This window comes from Leucoraja erinacea, chromosome 7 (genome assembly GCF_028641065.1).
Source record: "Leucoraja erinacea ecotype New England chromosome 7, Leri_hhj_1, whole genome shotgun sequence".
NCBI lineage: Eukaryota > Metazoa > Chordata > Chondrichthyes > Rajiformes > Rajidae > Leucoraja > Leucoraja erinaceus.
Window position 1 is genome coordinate 60,847,976 of NC_073383.1, and position 17,690 is coordinate 60,865,665.

The window sequence follows — 17,690 nt, forward strand, 5'->3', positions numbered from 1 at the left end:
GCCTTCTGCTCCTCTTTGTTGCTTAAATATCCACAATTATTCATGATTGGATGAGACATGATCCATCAATATCATGCGGGATCATGCAGCTTTGTTTGCAATTTGATATTTTTACAACATACAAAACTGAGTAATACCTGGGCCACTGCACCAAAAGTCATGGCATCATAGAGTGACACAGTGTGGAAACAGGTCTTTCGGCCCAACTTGCCCACACCGGCCAACATCTCCCAGCTACACTAGTCCCACCTGCCAGCATTTGGTCCATATCCATCCAAACCTGTCCTATCCATGTACCTGGCTAGCTGTTTCTTAATAGTTCGGATAATCCCTGCCTCAACGTCCTCCTCTGGCAGCTAGCTCCATACACCCACCACCCTTTACCCTTTGCGTGAAAACACCTGAACCAGCCATCTCATTCTCACCCCCTTCCGGGACATGCTGTCACGTACTATTACTCTTAACTCTACTACATTTGTTTATCCATTATCATATGTTAATGGATTTTTATTTTCACTGTGAGAATTGTACTACATTCTCTCATCATTCTGCCGTTTTACACTCAGCATTGTGTTTATTATTGTATTTATTATTAATTTATTATACTGTTTAGAGTGTGAGTTTCATATGACCAAGGAATTTCATTGCAACCTGGTGTATCTGACAATAAATTGATTTTATCGAACACAACCTTAGTTTCGAGTTTAAATAAACAACGGGGAAACAGGGTCTTTGGCCCATCAAGTCCATGCTGGGCATCAATCACCTGTACACTTGTTCTATGTTATCCCACCTTTTCATCTTACACACAAGGGGCAAGTTCCAGAGATCAATTAACCTACAAAACTGCACATTCTTGGAATGTGGGAGGAAACTGGTACACCCAGAGAAAACGTACACTGTCGCAGGGAGAAAGTACAAACTCCACACAGACAGCACCTGTAGTCAGGTTCAAACACAGGTCTCTGGCGCTGTGAGGCAGCAGCTACCGCTATGCCACTGTTCGACCTCTGATCTGATCAACTGAATCAAGGCTGAGTAACTGGCTGGAGCTCTGCAGACCCGGCTTCAGGCTGCCATGGGCCAGTGAATGGAGCGCTCCCCTCCAGCGACCCCTGGCGAGGGCTCGCCCGCTCCGTGACGAGAGACCACGCTGTGCCCGCAGTTGAAGCCCCGGGCGCGTCTCCGGGAAAGGCCGCACCGATCCTCGATGTTCGGCCACGGGGGAGGCGACATGGAAAAAGTTGCCTCTCTGTGGAGGAGGTGACCCTTACCCCCCCCACACCTGCCCCCACACAATACACACAAAGACACATCAAAAACATACATTTAAACACACTAAAAACATTGAAAAAGTTGAAAAAACTAACTTGCTGCTGGCAGTGCAGTTGGCTTGCAGCGCTACCACCAAAATTCCAGTGTATACACGCCCAGTCGCTCCATTCTTTGAACATATGACAGTCCCCCCCCATCCCGGGATTTACCCTTGTGAACCTACGCTGCACTCCCTCAATAGCAAGAATGTCCTTCCTCAAATTTGGAAACCAAAACTGCACAGGAGTGGTCTCACTGGGGCCCTGTACAACTGCAGAAGGACCTCCTTGCTCCCATACTCAACTCCTCTTGTTATGAAGGTCAACATGCCATTAGCTTTCTTCACTGCCTGCTGTATCGCCATGCTTACTTTCAGTGACTGATGTACAAGAACATCCAGATCTCGTTGTGCTTCCCATTTTCCTAATTTAACACCATTCAGATAATAATCTACCTTCCTGTTCTTGCCACCAATAATCTCACATTCATCCACATTAAACTGCATCTGCCCACTCACCCAACCTGTCTAAGTCACCCTGCATCCTCATAGCATCCTCCTCACAGTTCACACTACCACCCAGCTTTGAGTCATCTGCAAATTTGCTAATGTTATTTACCCTTCATTTAAGTCATTAATGTATACCGTTGAAAGTCACATTTATTTCACATCGCAGGGGTGTATAAAAAACAGGAGGGCAAAGGCTTAAGTTGTGACGGAGGATTAAAGGAGATTTGATGGGAACATTTTTTTTCATATACAAAGTTGATGTCTTTATTATGTAGATGTAGTATTGGAACAGAGACTCAAATAGGCAGGACATGGTAGCTGGATGAACACAAAAAGATGTGGACGAAATAGTGGAAATGGCAATGAAATATTTGCTCTCCACTGATCAGTTTACACGTTGATCAGAATGGCTTGTTTCCATCAGTATGTTTCTTATTACGACTTTGTACAAACTAGGTCATATAAAATTTGTATTGCAAGCTTAAAACTGTGTTTGTCATTGCTCGTCACTATTTTCCACTTCAAACATTCACCCATTCTTTAGAAATGACATTTTCCTACAGAGGGCTAGAAACAGCAACAGGAACAGCAGCTCTGAAATGGGATCAGGCATCAGGGATTGCATCAACAAAAATTCTAGCAGCAAAACAGGCAATTAGAAAGCAGCTCAACACAATGAAATGTCCCAAGGCACTAAACAGTAGTACCAAACAAAACTTTTTATAAGATGTGACAATCAGTCCCAGAACAAGGTATCAGGAGATAGACAAAAAAAGCTGGAGTAACTCAGCAGGCCAGGCAGTATCTCTGGAGAGAAGAAATGGGCGACCTTTCGGGTCAAGACCCTTCTTCAAACTGGTTAGGGATAAGGGAAACAAGAGATATAGGTGATGATGTAGAGTGATAAAGAACAATGAATGAAAGATATGCAAAAAAGTAATGATGATAAAGGAAATGGGCCTTTGTTAGCTGTTTGTTAGATGAAAATGAGAAACCAGTGTGACAGGTGGGAGAGGGATAGAGAGAGGGAATGCTGGGCTACCTGAAGTTAGAGAAATCAATATCCATACCACTTGGCTGTAAGCTGCCCAGGCAAAATATGAGATGCTGTTCCTTCAATTTGCATTTAGCCTCTTTGACAATGAAGGTCTGTGTGGGAGTGGGAATGGGAAGGAGAATTAAACTGTTTAGCAACCTGGAGATCAGGTAGGTTCAGACGGACTGAGCAAAGGTGTTCAGCGAAATGATCGCCCAATCTATGTTTGGTCTCACCGATGTATAAGTGTTCACATCTTGAACAGTAGATGAGGTTGGAGGAGGTGCAAGTGAACCTCTGCCTAACCTGAAAGGACTGTTGCGGTCCCTGTATAGAGTCGGGGTCCCTGGACATAGTCGAGGGAGGAGGTTTGGGGACAGGTTGCATGGAGAGGTACCTGGGGAGGGGGTGATTTGGGTGTGAAGGGATGAGTTAACCAGGGAGTTGCGGAGGGAACGGTCTCTGCAGAAGGTGGCAAGGGGTGGAGATGGGAAAATGTGGCTAGTGGTGGGATCCTGTTGGAGGTGGCAGAGATTTAGAAGGATTATGTGTTGTATGTGACGGCTGATGGGGTGAAAGGTAAGGACCAGGGGGACTCTTTTCTGTTGTGACTCGGGGGAGGGGGAGCAGTAAGAGTGGAGCTGCGGGGTACAGAGAAACGAGTGAGGGGCTCATCTATGATGGAGAGGGGAACCCCTATTCCCTAAAGAATGAAGACATCTCTAATGTCCTGGTATGGAACACCTCATCATGGGTGCAAATGCGGAGTATACGGAGGAATTGGGAGTAGGGGATAGATTCTTTGCAGGAAGCAGGGAGGGAAGAAGTGTAGTTGAGATAGTTGTGGAAGCCGTTGGGTTTGTTATAGACATCAGTCGATAGCCTATTTCCTGTGATGGAGACTGAGATCAAGAAGCGGAGGGAGGTGTCAGAGATGGTCCAAGTAAATTTGAGTGCATGATGGAAATTGGTGGTGAAGTTGATTAAGTCCATGAGTTCTGCATGGGTGCAGGAGGTAGCACTGATGCAGTCATCAAAGTAATGGAGATAGAGTTTGGGGATTGGGCCAGTGTACGCCTGGAACAGTGATTGTTTAACGTACCCTACAAAGAGGCAGGCATAGCTGGGGCCCATGCATTTGCCCATAGCTACGCCTTGGACTTGCCGGAAGTGGGAAGAGTCGAAGGAGAATTTATTAATGGTGAGGACCAGCTCCGCTCGGCGGAGTTGAGTGTTAGTAGAGGCAAATTGGATGGTTTTGCGGTTGAGGAAGAAACGGAGAGCTTTAAGGCCTTCCTGGTGGAGGATGAAGGTGTTGAGTGACTGAACGTCTATAGTAAAGATGAGTGAGTGGGGGCTCAGAAAGCGGAAGTAATTAAAGAGATGAAGGGCATGTTAGGTATCTTAGACATAGGTCAGGACCAGGGGGGATAGGATGTAGAGATGACCAAAGACTTGGTCAAAGGAGTAGATTTCAAGAACCATCTTAAATGAGATAGAGATATGTGGAGATTTATATAAGGAACTGGAAAGCTGAAAGCATTCCCACTGATGACAGAGCAATTAAAATCAAGAATATACTGTATCAGGAGAGAAATGAAATTGAGATGTGTAATGAAAGCAAAATGAGTTTGACAAGATGCAGGTCAAGAGGTGATCAGATAATGCTCTGTTATTGATATTTAAATATCAAAGCATTTACTGCCTCTTTTGCCATCAATTTGTTTCAAGACATGTTCAGGTGATATACAGGTGATCCCAGTTTCATGGTGATTCAAGTTCAGAAGCTCGCCCTGACAGAATTCACAAATCACTCCCCATAAATGTGAGATATAGAAGAAAATGTTCTTTCGTGGGATTTAGGTAAAAAAAAATGTACAAAAATTAACATGGAACATAGAGCATATCAACAGAATGGTAAAGCATATCAACAGATCATTCAGCCCACAATGCCAAATTAAACACATCTCCTCTCCCTGCACATGATAGATATCCTTCAATTCCCTGGATATCCATGTGCTTATCTGAAAGCCTATACACAAAATATATTCTATTCAACTCATTTCTTGATGCATTCACAGATAATGTTGCTTAATATTATTGAAAATTGCAATATGAATTGCCTGTATTTGTACTTGCATCTTAGTATACTCTGCAAACACAGATTTTGTGATTGCTTTGTCTAATATTTCTACTGTACCTTTAAATGAACCACCCAGATTCCAGAGCTGAAGTTGTAAAAGGTTCCCCTTATTTGACACGTAAACATGCATATGTGTTCTGGTGGAAAAATCTCCTTGACAACAAAATACATTGAATTTGTATAGTCTTTTGGTATAAAGATAGCAGCAGGTGGTAAAATATAATGTCAACAGTTACAATCATAATTCACTTTGATATTTTGGCTTTGGACAAATGGACCCTTTGAATTATATATTTCCAATGGGAACACATTTAACTGATGAGGCCAAGTCGATATTCAAAGCTTCTTGTTCTTATAAAACCTTTGGAAGACAAAATATATCCAAAACATCCAAAGTGTACTCCCTCTAACAGTGCATTCTAAGGGATGATTTTCTGGATACTGCATCTTTCTCAAGAATTGAATCAGAGAAAAAAGATATCATTATGACCATGTCTGAGGTGCTACATGACATGATAGTCAGTCGGAAGCCATCCATGATCTCATTCCATGGTTAGAATCAACAACACCCTTTTACCTTGTCTGTGTTATAATGGTGCAAAAATAGTTTGTGAAACGATACGATACGATACGATAGAACTTTATTTATCTCCGTGGGGGGGGGGGGGGGGGGGTTGGAATTGACCTGCCAACAGTCATAAAAACACAAAAAAACAAAAATACATGAAACATGCATTTAAAGTAATGATTGTAAAGGATTGGGTGTGTAAAGATTGGGGAGGCATGGGGGGGGGGGGGTCAGTCTTAGTCTACCCCATGAAAGAAGAGGGAGGAGTTGTACAGTTTGTTAGCCACAGGGAAAAGGGATTCCCTGTGGCGTTCTGCCCTGCATCTTGGTACTCAATATCAATCATCAATATCAGTTTGATTCGTCACTTGCACATACAATGCAAGTGAAATGAATTTGCCAGCAGCGGTACAATGAAAAAAAGAACCCACAAAAACATAAAACATTTTAACACAATCATCCACCACAGTATTCATCACTGTGGTGGAAGGCACAAAATTGGCCAGTCCTCCTCCATTTTTCCGCATGGTCGAGACTTCAACCCTCCGCAGCCGCCGCTGCGGGCGTCCAGATGTGCAGACAGGTAAAAGTCCAGGTAAGTCCAGAATCGGCGTTTCCCCACTGGAGACCACGGCTTCAGGTTGATGTAGGCCACAGGCCGGCGGTCGAAGATTTAAATTTCACGCCGCGCCGCAGCCAGAAGCACCACAGACCGCAGGGCTGGCGGTCAGAGCTCCTCTCCAGGGGTCCCCAGCGAGAGACCCCGCTCCTAATGGTAAGTCCCCGGCACGCCCACGGTAGAAGTAGGCCACAGGCCAGCCATCAGAACATCTTCTCCGCCGGGGTCCCCAATGAGGGATCCCAGGCTGCAGACCCCGGCTTCAGGCTGCCGTGGGCCAGTGAACGGTGCGCTCCCCTCCGGCGATCCCTGGCGGGGGCTCGACCGCTCCACGACGAGAGTCCACGCTGCGCCTGCCGCTGAAGCCCCGGGCACTTCTCCGGGAAAGGCCGCGCCGATCCTCGATGTTAGGCCCGGGGGAGGCGACATGGAAAAGTTGCCTCTCCGTGTAGGAGGCAACCAAAACGGTTCCCCTTTACCCCCCCACACCACCCCCCACACAAAACACACAAAGAAACAGTAAAAACATAGGTTGACCAGTGCGTCATGGAGGGATGCGTTGTATTGGCCAGGATACTCTACAGTCTGAGGAGCATCCTCGCTCCAAGACCACCTCCCATGAATCAAACTCTGTTCTCAGCTCAGAATGTCACACCTCTAATACCCAGTTCTAATGCCTCAAACTTGGTCGTTCATAGTACTTTTGGATGACATATTATTTAGGAGATTACTTCCAGGCAATTGAGATTCTGTCAGTTTCCATCTATTAGGCTGATATCCTCTTACAAATAAACAAATGCATTTATGGGCTTATAGGTTACATTCAGGAATAGTTTGAAGACTGGCTCTGGTTTATATTGATGGATGCCATTCGTAATATGATTTGAAAAAGTGTCCCAACTCGAAACGTCATTTATCCATGTTCTCTGGAGATGGTACCTGACCCGTTATTCCCACTCTTTGCCTTCTGCTATTCAGCCAACTATCCATTCTAATATCTTCCCTCTAATAATTTAGAAGATTGAGAAACTTTCTTATAGAAACTTACAAAAATTCTTAATGGGTTGGAAAGGCTAGATGCAGGAAGATTGTTCCCGATGTTGGGGAAGTCCAGAACAAGGGGTCACAGTTTAAGGATAAGGGGGAAATATTTTAGGACCGAGATGAGAAAAACATTTTTCACACAGAGAGTGGTGAATCTGTGTGGAATTCTCTGCCACAGAAGGTAATTGAGGCCAGTTCATTGGCTATATTTAAGAGGGTTAGATGTGGCACTTGTGGCTAAAGGGATCAGGGGGTATGGAGAGAAGGCAGGTACAGGATACTGAGTTGGATGATCATATTGAATGGCGGTGCAGGCTCGAACGGCCGAATGGCCTACTCCTGCACCAATTTTCTATGTTTCTATGTTTCTACACCAAGGGCTCTCATCTTGTTTAGCAGCCTCATGTACGGCACCTTATCAAAGGCCTTCTGATAATCCAGGTAAACAACATCCACTAACTCTCCTTTGTCTATCCTGCCATTTACTTCCTCAAAGAATTCCAATAGATTTATCAGGCAAGATCTCCCCTTCACAAAACCATGCTGACCTTGGCCTATTTTATCATGTGCTTCTACGCGCTGGGAAACATCCTCATGTTAATGGCAAGTATAATTTGTAACGCACTAAAATATTAAAATGATGAGATGGCAGGCTGTTATTTTTTTCTGACTGATTGAGTTAATTTAACATTAATTGCCATTTTCATAGTACACTGGTGCAACTTAGAGCTTGTTCCTCATAGCTCAAGTGATTTTCGTTCAATCCTGACCGCTTGCCTTTTCAGCGTAGTTTATAAATTCTTCCTGTGATTGCTCTGGGTGCAACAGTTTCCTCCAACATTACCAAGACATGCAGACTGGTATTTTAATTGGGTGTCTTAAATTGTCACTACCGTTTAGGGGAATGGGAGAATCTGGGGGAGCAAATGGGAATGTGGTGTGAATAAATTGTGATTAGTGACAGGTTAGTGTAAACAGCTTCTTGATGTTTGGTCGGTTCCTTGGAAAGGTCTGTTTCCTTATAGTAGGGTACCAGGAATGTCAACTTAAAATATTATTGTGACAACAATTAGAGAGCACATCCTGCTTAAATACAATGGCATGAATTTTTCCTGAGGTATAGATTGCCACCTGTACAGGCTGCAATGCAGAGTGGTAGCCAAGCGCTGAATGCAATGAAACAATATTAAACAGCCAGAACAAACACAGCTAACAAGATCCTTTGGAACCCTGAAAGCCAGCAAAATGTTGGCCGAGCTTTCAAAGCTGCTAAAGTATTTTCTACCCATTTTGGATGTTGAAAAATAATTAAATACAAAATGAATGACAAGATAGTAAAATAAATCTTTAAAAATATTACATAAAAAATCTAAATTACTTAAAAAAACATTTAAATATTTAAAATCCTAAATAATTAAATGGACAATTATCATTCCTGCATTTCTTTCTCATCTCCAATAATACCCATTCTCGGTGTAGTAGGTTCTGAGAGCAGATTCTCCAGGGTATGTGCTGGGGAATCACAGTAATCTCATGCTCTATTATAGGCTTCTAATTAGGAATTCAGTAAGAAATTGCATTTGAGAAACTGTTGCATTTATGAATGGCTTCCACACAGAACTTCTGGTAAAATCAAGCATAATCTAATCTAATTGGGGAGGAAGAGTGGTGCAGCAGTGCAGTTACTGCCTTATAGCACCAGAGACCCGGGTTCGATACTGACCATGGGTGCTGTCTGTATGGAGTTTGTACATTTTCCCTGTGACCATGTAAGTTTTCTCTGGGTCCTCAGGTTTCCTCCCATATTCCAATGATGTGCAGGTTAAATAACTTCTGTAAAGTGTGTAGGATAGATCTAGTGAACGGATGATTGCTGTTTGGCGTGGAATTTTTTGGGCTGAAGCGCATGTTTCTAAACTGTATAACCATATTTAATAATCAGAATCAGAATCAGATTACGAATCAGATTTTATTCGCCAAGTATGTTTTGCAACATACGAGGAATTTCACTGGCCAGGTCAGTCATACAATTAAAAGCAACAGATTCAAAATCATATTTAACATGAACATCCACCACAGTGACTCCTACACATTCCTCACTGTGATGGAAGGTGAAATAAAGTTCAAGTCTCTTCCTTTGTTCTTCCTTGGTCGGGGGCCTCGAGCCCTCCGTTGATGGGACGGTATTAACTCCCGTAACCGGTGGGGTTCGGGCCCTCTGCATCAAGGTGTTCAGCTCCTGCATTGGGGGTTGTCTGCGGCGTTGGAGCTCCCGACTTGCGTCTCCCGAGACTTTGATAATAATAAGAGTAATTTGATTTTCATTTAATGTATCAACATTTTAAAAGTATTTATTTTTTTTTTTTTTAAATACAGCGATTAGTTATCTATATCCTTTGCTATTATCCAAATGTTATTGTTTGGGGTACCTTTCATTGTCATAAAGCAAGGAAACAGGCCTGTAAGCCCATCTTCTCTATGCTGACCAAAAGAGGCATATACTTTTGTTCGCAAAGATAATTTAAATTACTGCCTGCATTGTATCACTAACTTCACTTTTTTTTTACTGCAGCTTGTTGGCCATGGATGGATGTGGTCGCAGTTCACCGCAACAGATATTGGAACATACTGCCTCCATTTTAGGGTGCAGTATTACCGATGAGAAGCTTGCAATTCATTTGGATCAAGAAGATGAACTGCAACATTTTAGAGATCAATTTCATATCCCCAAAATGAAAGACTTGCCTTCCAGTAAGTTTACAACTATTCTAATGACTTGCTTAGAAATTTAGACTCTCAAGTTATGTTATTGCTATTGCATTAGGTAATGATTTCAAATCACACACACTTGATATCATATTGCCTTTGATTAGTGCTATTCCCTTTGTATCGCCCTCCTCATGGGCTGCAAGAGAGATGTTGTTTTAATCAGTTTTAGCAAGATATATCTTGGAGATATATTTTATGAACAAAAATCATTGGAGGTAGTTTTCGATTAAAAAGAAAACTGATAGAACTGATTTTAAATCATAAATTTAGGTATAATTATCCTGTTACCATGATCTTCACAGAAATCAATGTTTATAAACCATCAGTGGCTGGTCTTGTGTCAAGCATATAATTTAATGTAATCACTCAGCGACATTTTTTTGATGAGAACTGCTTTAAAATGTCAAAGCAAAGGAATGAAATTGTTTTATTTTCAGTGCCTAGCACATACTGTATGGTAATGCATCATGGAACATCAGGTACTGAGACAGTGAGTACATGTAGATGCAAATCATGGCGTCTGTAAAGTCATGGAATTATACCACACTTTGGCCCAAATCATCCAAGGTATCTTTCAGAGCTAGTTCTACTTATCTATATTTGTCCCATATCCCTCTACACCTTTGCTATCCATTTATGTGCAAACGTCTTTTAAACATAATTGTACTCATTGCCACCACTTCTCAACAGCTCGTTCCATATACCCTTCACTTACCGTGTGGGAAAAACTTATTCTCAGGTCCCCTTTAAATATTTCCCCTCACCTTTAAACCTCCGCCCTCTAGTTTTTGATCCCCCTATTATGAGGAAAACACAGTGATAATCAAGAATACTAGAGTGGCTCATATCTTTGATGACAATCCACCTTATCTTAGCCCTTCATGATTTCATAAACCTTTATAAGGGCACTATTCAGCCTCTTTTGCTCCAGGAAAACAGACCCATCACATCCATTCTGTCAAGTTCTCCAGTCCAGGAAACATTCTTGTGAATCTTGTCTGAAATCTCTCTCGATGCACTCTTTTGATATGTGTGGTTATTTCTTTAATATTTATGTCCTTGAATTGCTTGCTTTGTTTATGTCTTGGGACATACTTCATGAGTCTAAGTGTTATGCTATCAATGCCTTCACGGAGTTGGGACAAATAATCAAACAATCAATAATTCATAATCATGAAATAATCATAATCATCAATAATGCAGGTACAAAGTGGTGGTGGTTTAAGATTATAAACCAATGAAACTGGAAAATAGGATATACACTTGGATCAGAAAAGTTTAATGTGCAAATTGGAACATTTCCTAGTTGAGGTAAATACTGAAGTTTTAACATTATTACATTGGGAAACAGGGCTGAGGACAAGAAAGGAAGGCAAAGCTATCAAATAATGAATAGTTTTTTTGATAAGGGGAAAAATATGAATCTGGGCCCTTGATAATTTTCCTCATTCCTTCATTCTGATTTTTTTATTCTTGCAATATTTTGGTATACCATATTTTGAATAAATGCATGTGCTTCTTAGAAAATATTAAATTTTCAATGTCGATTGAGTATCTTTCAACGGTTGAGTTTGAAAAATGGCTGCTCGGTCTGAAAAACATTGACTAATGTTTTACATTATGTTTGGCCAAGCCTCATCTCCTAGACCACAATAAATTGCCTGACCTTGAGAACATGCACAGAATTGACTGGCTTGATTATTGCTGATGGAAGGAGGTTTATCACCACACCCCTCGTCTCCAATTTCACACAGTGCAGAATTCCATCACTTTGGGTTGGCAAGAAGTAGAGCAATGATGCAGATCACGGGAATTCATCTGTAGGTTCACTGATCACGTAACCAAACGTGATTGCCTATAATACAATTCGGAGGTGAATAGAATTCCTTCTGAATGCAGCATGAAATGAAGCATCTTTCAAAGTATTTTGTGAACAAACAAGTGTATTCTTACGTACTGCAGGCTGTCTCCTATTTATGTTATTCTGCCACAAGGTCATTGCTGTATAGCAATTACAAAATATTGAACAGTGATTTTCCTCTACGCCTAATGAGTTTCTTTGCTTTATTGACAATAAGTTGTGAAAAGTGTAGGTTGGTCGTTTCTGAATCATTTTAATGTTACATTTAGTTGTGACTCATTTTATCAGCATTAGAGAGATTAAGTGCACTGAGTGTGTTCATGTTTTTGAATGCCAATTTGGGACATAGATTCTAATGCTTCTGATTTGAAATACAATTTTTGCCATGGTTAAATGACTCACCGTTTTGTGATTTCTGTGTGGTATATGTGCACATTGAACGTAAGATTGCAGTTACGTAAAATTATTTGAAAAATATTTTAAAGTACTTTAAATCTGTAGAATTGGAAAATAAAATATCAGAGTGGCTTTTGTGAATACACACTTCAGGGTACAATAGGATCTAGATTAACTGGGTCAGTGGGAAAAGGAACAACAGATGAAATTTGCCAATAAATGTCAGGATCCAAAGGAATTTTGTAGAACAGAAACCTCACAGGTACTTAGTTCCGTGAAAATAGCAACACAGTTAAGGGGCTGTCCCACTGTGGCGAACTAATTGGCGAGTTTAGAAGAGTTGTCCCTCGACTCATATTCTCAGCATGGTCGACACGAGGTCCAAGGAGGTCTTTCTAACTCTCCTTCATGCTCGAGAGTAGTCCCCGCGTACACGAGGCCTCAGCTAGGTCGCAACGTATTTTTCAACATGATGAAAAATGCCCGCAAGTAAAAAAAGGTTGCCGTGGAAAAAATTGATACTTTTTTTTAACTCCTAGGTATAGTCGAAATAGGTCGTAATAGGTCGGCATGTTATTCATAGGTGATTGAAGGTAGTCGAAGGTTGTCGTAGATAGTCTTCAACATAGTCGAAGGGAGGTCGAAGGAGATCGAAGGAGGTCGTTTTCACTCTCCACTATTCGCTGGCCAATTTTCACGAAACTAGTCGAAGCTAGTCTTCAACAGTCGAAGGAGGTCGAAGGAGGTCCTCTACATAGTCGAAGGAGGTCTTCAACATGCCACTTTTTCAAACTCTCCTTAACTCTTCTAAACTTGCCAATTAGGTCACCACAGTGGGACAGCCCCTTTAGACAGGATGGTGAAGAAGGTATTTGGCATGCTTGCATTCATTGGTCAGGGCACTCAATATAGGAGTTGTAAATTCATGTTGCAACTGTACAAATTGTTGGTAGGACAAATTTTGAAGTACTGCGTGCAGTCTGGTTACCCAACTATCGGAAATATTTAATTAAGATGGAAAGGGAAAAATAGATTCACTGGGACTTCAGAGCTTGGATGATGAGGAGAAATTGGATATGCTGGCAATTTGCTCTCTGGAATATATGAGACTGAGAGATGGTCTTATAGATGTTTATAAAATCATGTAGGGTGTAGAGAAGCTGGAAGGACAGCATTTTTCTCAGAGTAGGGACATGAAATTAATGCAAAAGATTTAAAAGGGACATAGAAACATAGAAACATAGAAAATAGGTGCATGAGTAGGCCATTCTGCCTTCGAGCCTGCACCACCATTCAATATGATCATGGCTGATCATCCAACTCAGTATCCTGTACCTGCTTTCTCTACATACCCCCTGATCCCTTTAGCCACAAGGGCCACATCTAACTCCTTCTTAAATATAACCAATGGACTGGTCTCAACTCCATTCTGTGCTAGAGAATTCCAGAGATTCACCACTGTCTGTGTAAAAAATGTTTTTCTCATCTCAATCCTAAAAGATTTCCCCTTTATCCTTAAACTGTGATCCCTTGTTCTGGACTTCCCCAACATCGGGAACAATCTTCCTGCATCTAGCCTGTCCAACCCCTTAAGAATTTTGTGACTTTCTATAAAATCCCCCCTCAATCTTCTAAATTCTAGTGAGTACAAGCCGAGTTTATCCAGTCTTTCTTCATATGAAAGTCCTGACATCCCAGGAATCAGGAGAAAGCAGAAACTACCTGAAATCAGAGAAGTCAATGTTCATACTGCTGGGGTGTAAACTACCCAAGCAAAATATGAGGTGCAGCTCCTCCAATTTACGGTGGGCCTCTGGCCATGGATTATATGAAGTGGCTTATAATTGGATAGTCGACCATTGGCTTGCTTTTGCAAATCTGAGTAGAAAGAATTAGGAAAGACTGGGAAGGTCAACTTGGAGGAAAGGGCTGCATGTGTCTGAGAAAAAAAGGTTAATCATTACTCAAATGTGAGGAGTGGTGCTTTGTTGAGTATATTTTAGATACAGCGTAGAAGCATGCCTTTAGGCCCACCAGTGAAAGATACTCAATCTACACAGAAAATTGAATAAATTCTAAAAGAACATGCATTCTTTCAATATACACAGAAATATTAAAAGATTGGAACTACACTCCCATAATAATTAAGGAATGAGGCAAATTAGGCAAATTATCAAGGCCCCAGATTATTTTAGTCTATCATATAATATTCTGTCACACAATAGGAACAGCTCAGTGGTGCGCTAGTAAAGCTACTACTTTGCAGCACCTGAGACCCAGGTTCGATCCTGACCTCAGACGTTGTCTGTGTCGACTTTGCACATCCTCCCTTGTGACCATGTAGATTTCCTTTTGGTACTCTGGTATCCTCCCACATCCCAAAGACATGTGGGTTTGTTTGTTAATTAGCTCTGTAAATTGCCTCTAGTGTGTACGGAGTGGATGAGAAAGTGGGATTAATTTAGTTTAGTTTAGAGATACAGCGTGGAACCAGGCCTTTTGGCCTACCGAGTTTGCACCGACCAGCGATCCATGCATATTAACATTATCTGACACACACTCGGGACAATTTTTACATTTATACCCAGGCAATCAACCTACAACCCTGTACATCTATGGACTGCAGGAGGAAACTGAAGATCTTGGAGAAAACACACTCGGTCACAGGGAGAACATACAAACTCCATACAGACAGAACCCGTAGACGAGATCAAACCCAGGTCTCTGGTGCTGCAAGCGCTGTGAGGCAGCAACTCTATGCTGTGTCACTGTGCCGCCCTTGAGGGATGAGTTAAATTTGCACTCAGGGGATAATGTGTCCTGAGCTGCAGATTTAACAAAAAAAGCACCTCACAAAGTTAAGGAGAATATTTTGTGTACCTCTTGTGAATTCTAAGCAACAAGTTGCTCTCAAGTGAGAGTATATATATATTTGCTTTGTTGTACCTTTTTCAGCTGACAACAGACAATTGGTTCAGTTGGTGGTGAGTGAAAAAATAAGTGGTAGTAAAGAGATGGAGAGAGAACGAGAGAGAAAGAAAGTCCAACAAATCCAAAACTTTTCTGACAGATCCTCCATCCTCCACCTTTATTCAACTTTGTTTCACATCCACTTTCTGACTCTCACCAATTACACCCTTGTTACTGTCGAATGGATTATCCATTTCTTGATTTTTACACTTAAAGTTCCAATCTAAAGTTCATACCCAGAATTCATCATGACTTGCCCTTCCTTAATGTTGTTATCTTCACTGCAATACTCTGAGGATTTTTTTCTTCCTCTATCTGAGCAAATGTGCTTTGCAACATCCACTCACCTACAGCAGTCAATGATCATCTGTGCCTTAACTTACTGAACCTCTATCTTACTGAACCTCTCTCCGCATTTAATTGATTCAATAGTCTTGGCAAATTAAAGATAATTAATATAGGGGGAAAAACACAATTTGATGTCTGTTTTCCAAGAAATATCTGTGAGATTTTCAGTTCAGTTTAGTTTATTGTCACGTGTACCGAGGTACAGTGAAAAGCTTTTGTTGCGAGCTAACCAGTCAGCGGAAAGACAATACATGATTACAATCGAGCCGTTCGCAGTTGGGGGTGGAGGTGTGCGGAGGGATGATGTGTTTGTCAAATCCCACAAATGGGCCGTGTGATCTTTACATTCAATGTTCATAACATTGCTACAGCTTCCAACAATGAAACTATGGGTGATAATAGATTAAGAAACAGCATGATGTATGCAGATATCAAGACCTGTTGTGTTGTCAAGCTGGAAAGGGCGCACTTGTTTGCTGGAACTCGAGGGCGTGAGCTACAGGGAGAGGTTGAGGAGGCTGGGTCTCTATTCCGTGGATCGCAGAAGGATGAGGGGTGATCTTATAGAGGTATACAAAATCATGCGAGGAATAGATCGGGTAGACGCACAGTCTCTCGCCCAGAGTAGGGGAATCGAGGACCAGAGGACATAGGTTTAAGGTGAGGGGGAATGGTTTAATAGGAACCTGAGGGGTAACGTTTTCACACAAAGGGTGGTAGTTGAATCGGTCACTATTACAACGTTTAAGAAACATTTGGACAGGTACATGAATAGCTGATTCCTGGGATGTCAGGACTGTCTTATGAAGAAAGACTGGATAGACTTGGTTTATACTCTCTAGAATTTAGGAGATTGAGAGGGGATCTTATAGAAACTTACAACATTTTTAAGGGGTTGGACAGGCAAGATACAGGAAGATTGTTCCCGATGTTGGGGAAGTCCAGGACAAGGGGTCACAGCTTAAGGATAAGGGGGAAATCCTTTAAAACCGAGATGAGGAGAACTTTTTTCACACAGAGAGTGGTGAATCTATGGAACTCTCTGCCACAGAGGGTAGTTGAGGCCAGTTCATTGGCTATATTTAAGAGGGAGTTAGATGTGGCCCTTGTGGCCAAGGGGATCAGAGGGTATGGAGAGAAGGCAGGTACGGGATACTGAGTTGGATGATCAGCCATGATCATATTGAATGGCGGTGCAGGCTCGAAGGGCCGAATGGCTACTCCTGCACCTAATTTCTATGTTTCTATGTTTCTATGTTATATTACTCAAGTGCTTGGAAAAAATCATCCCTTAAATGTAACAGTACAAAATCTATAGGCTTATAGCCCTACAAAATTTATAGTTAAGTTGGAGCTTTGTACTTTATCTCTGAAATCCATTCCATTGCAGTCATGTACATATTGAATGCTCCCAAAAGATAATTAATTCTGAGACATAGTCGTGTTGCCTCATTCCCTTTGACTAAGCTTTTCGCCACTTTTCATTGAAAATTTCCTGCTTTAGCTCTATCAGACTTGCACGCCTGTGAAATGTTTTGCCACCCTTAAGGGACTGTCCCACTTGAGCAACCTAATCTGCGAGTTTAGAAGAGTGTCTTCGACCTTCAAACCTGCAGCCTGGCGAAAAATTTTACGCAAGTAAAATTAGTCCGGCATGGTTCTTTTTAACTCGTAGTGCAGTGGAGTGGGGCCGCTATGTAGTTATAGGCAGTCGAGGGCAGCCGTAGGCAATCTCCTTCGCTGACCGGGCATTTTGATTGGCTCATTGCAGTTTTCAGGACCAAGGAAGATCTACCCTTAGGTAAAATGACCGCTAAACGTTATTAAACTTCTTTAAATTGTCTCCAATCCTTCTCCCACCCTTGTCCCCCCACTTCCCTCCCCTTCTCTCCCCTTCTCTCCCCTTTTCCCTCCATTCTCGCCCCTTCTCGCCCCTTCTCTCCCATTCTCTCCTCTCCCTATCTCTCTTATTTTCTCTCTTTTTCTCTCTTCTCTCCTTTTTTCTCTCCTTTTTCTCCTTTTCTCTCCTTTTCTCTCCTTTTCTCTCCTCTCCTTCCCTCTCTCCCCTTCTCCCTCCCCCCCCCCCCCCCCCCCCCCCCCCCACACTCTGCACT

At 42.0% G+C, this 17,690-nt stretch overlaps 1 protein-coding gene across 1 annotated transcript in view; it reads left to right on the forward strand.

The window, feature by feature from the left end:
• The window catches only part of kynu (kynureninase), a 221,569-nt gene that overhangs the window by 41,026 nt on the left and 162,853 nt on the right, over positions 1–17,690 (forward strand). The window contains exon 2 of the mRNA XM_055638665.1: positions 9,805–9,983. Coding sequence (XP_055494640.1) covers positions 9,815–9,983 — 169 coding nt within the window. The 5' untranslated portion in view covers positions 9,805–9,814. The remainder of the gene's footprint in view (positions 1–9,804; positions 9,984–17,690) is intronic.